At 72.0% G+C, this 654-nt stretch overlaps 1 protein-coding gene across 1 annotated transcript; it reads right to left on the reverse strand.

Moving 5' to 3' along the window:
* Window positions 1-3: 3 nt before the first annotated feature.
* On the reverse strand, window positions 4-651 carry WBP1 (WW domain binding protein 1; the record flags this gene model as incomplete). Its single annotated transcript, XM_010727318.1, has 3 exons — window positions 4-263; window positions 356-517; window positions 585-651. Coding segments are annotated over 3 exons (489 nt in total), but the record flags the coding sequence as incomplete, so codon positions are not given.
* Window positions 652-654: the final 3 nt, after the last annotated feature.

Genomic DNA, 654 nt, shown 5'->3' on the forward strand with positions numbered 1-654 from the left:
GCTGGGCGTGCTGGCCTGGCTGCGCTCCGTCTCGTCCGTCACCTGCACTGAGAGCGAGGTGCTGCTGGGGGACGTCACGCAGCTCGACTCGCACGAGCAGCTGGTGTAGTTCTCCGAGCTGGGCGACAGCGTCAGGCTGCTGGAGCCCAGGCGGCTGCGGGGCCCGCTCAGCTGCGCCAGGATGGAGCTGTAGGGCGGAGGCGGCGTGCCGGGCCGGTGGGCCACCTCCTCGTAGGCGGGCAGCTTGAAGGAGGCCAGCATCCCTGCCGGCAGAGGGCGGGGGTCAGCGCGGCGCGGCGCGGCCGGACCGAAGGGAGGAACGGGGGACGGGCGGACGCGGGGCGGAGGCACTCACTGAGGTCCATCATGGAGGCGGGGTAGTTGCAGGCACCGTGGTAGGCGATGAGGTTGATCTCCCGCTGCCGCTGCTGCTGCTGCAGGCGCAGCTTGGCCCGCCGGTGCCGGTAGGCGCAGCAGCAGCTGAAGAGGATGAGGACGGTCCAGAGCAGCCAGAACCCTGCGGGCAAAGCGCCGTGTCCGTCCCACCTCGCCGCCCGCGGCCCCGCCCCGCGCCCCGCACTCACACCACAGCTCGTAGTAGTAGGTGCAGCAGCCGCTCTCCCCGCAGCAGTGCCCGGTCTCGCACACGTACGG

The sequence above is a fragment of the Meleagris gallopavo genome, unplaced genomic scaffold (genome assembly GCF_000146605.3).
Source record: "Meleagris gallopavo isolate NT-WF06-2002-E0010 breed Aviagen turkey brand Nicholas breeding stock unplaced genomic scaffold, Turkey_5.1 ChrUn_random_7180001880592, whole genome shotgun sequence".
NCBI classification, from domain to species: Eukaryota; Metazoa; Chordata; class Aves; order Galliformes; family Phasianidae; genus Meleagris; species Meleagris gallopavo.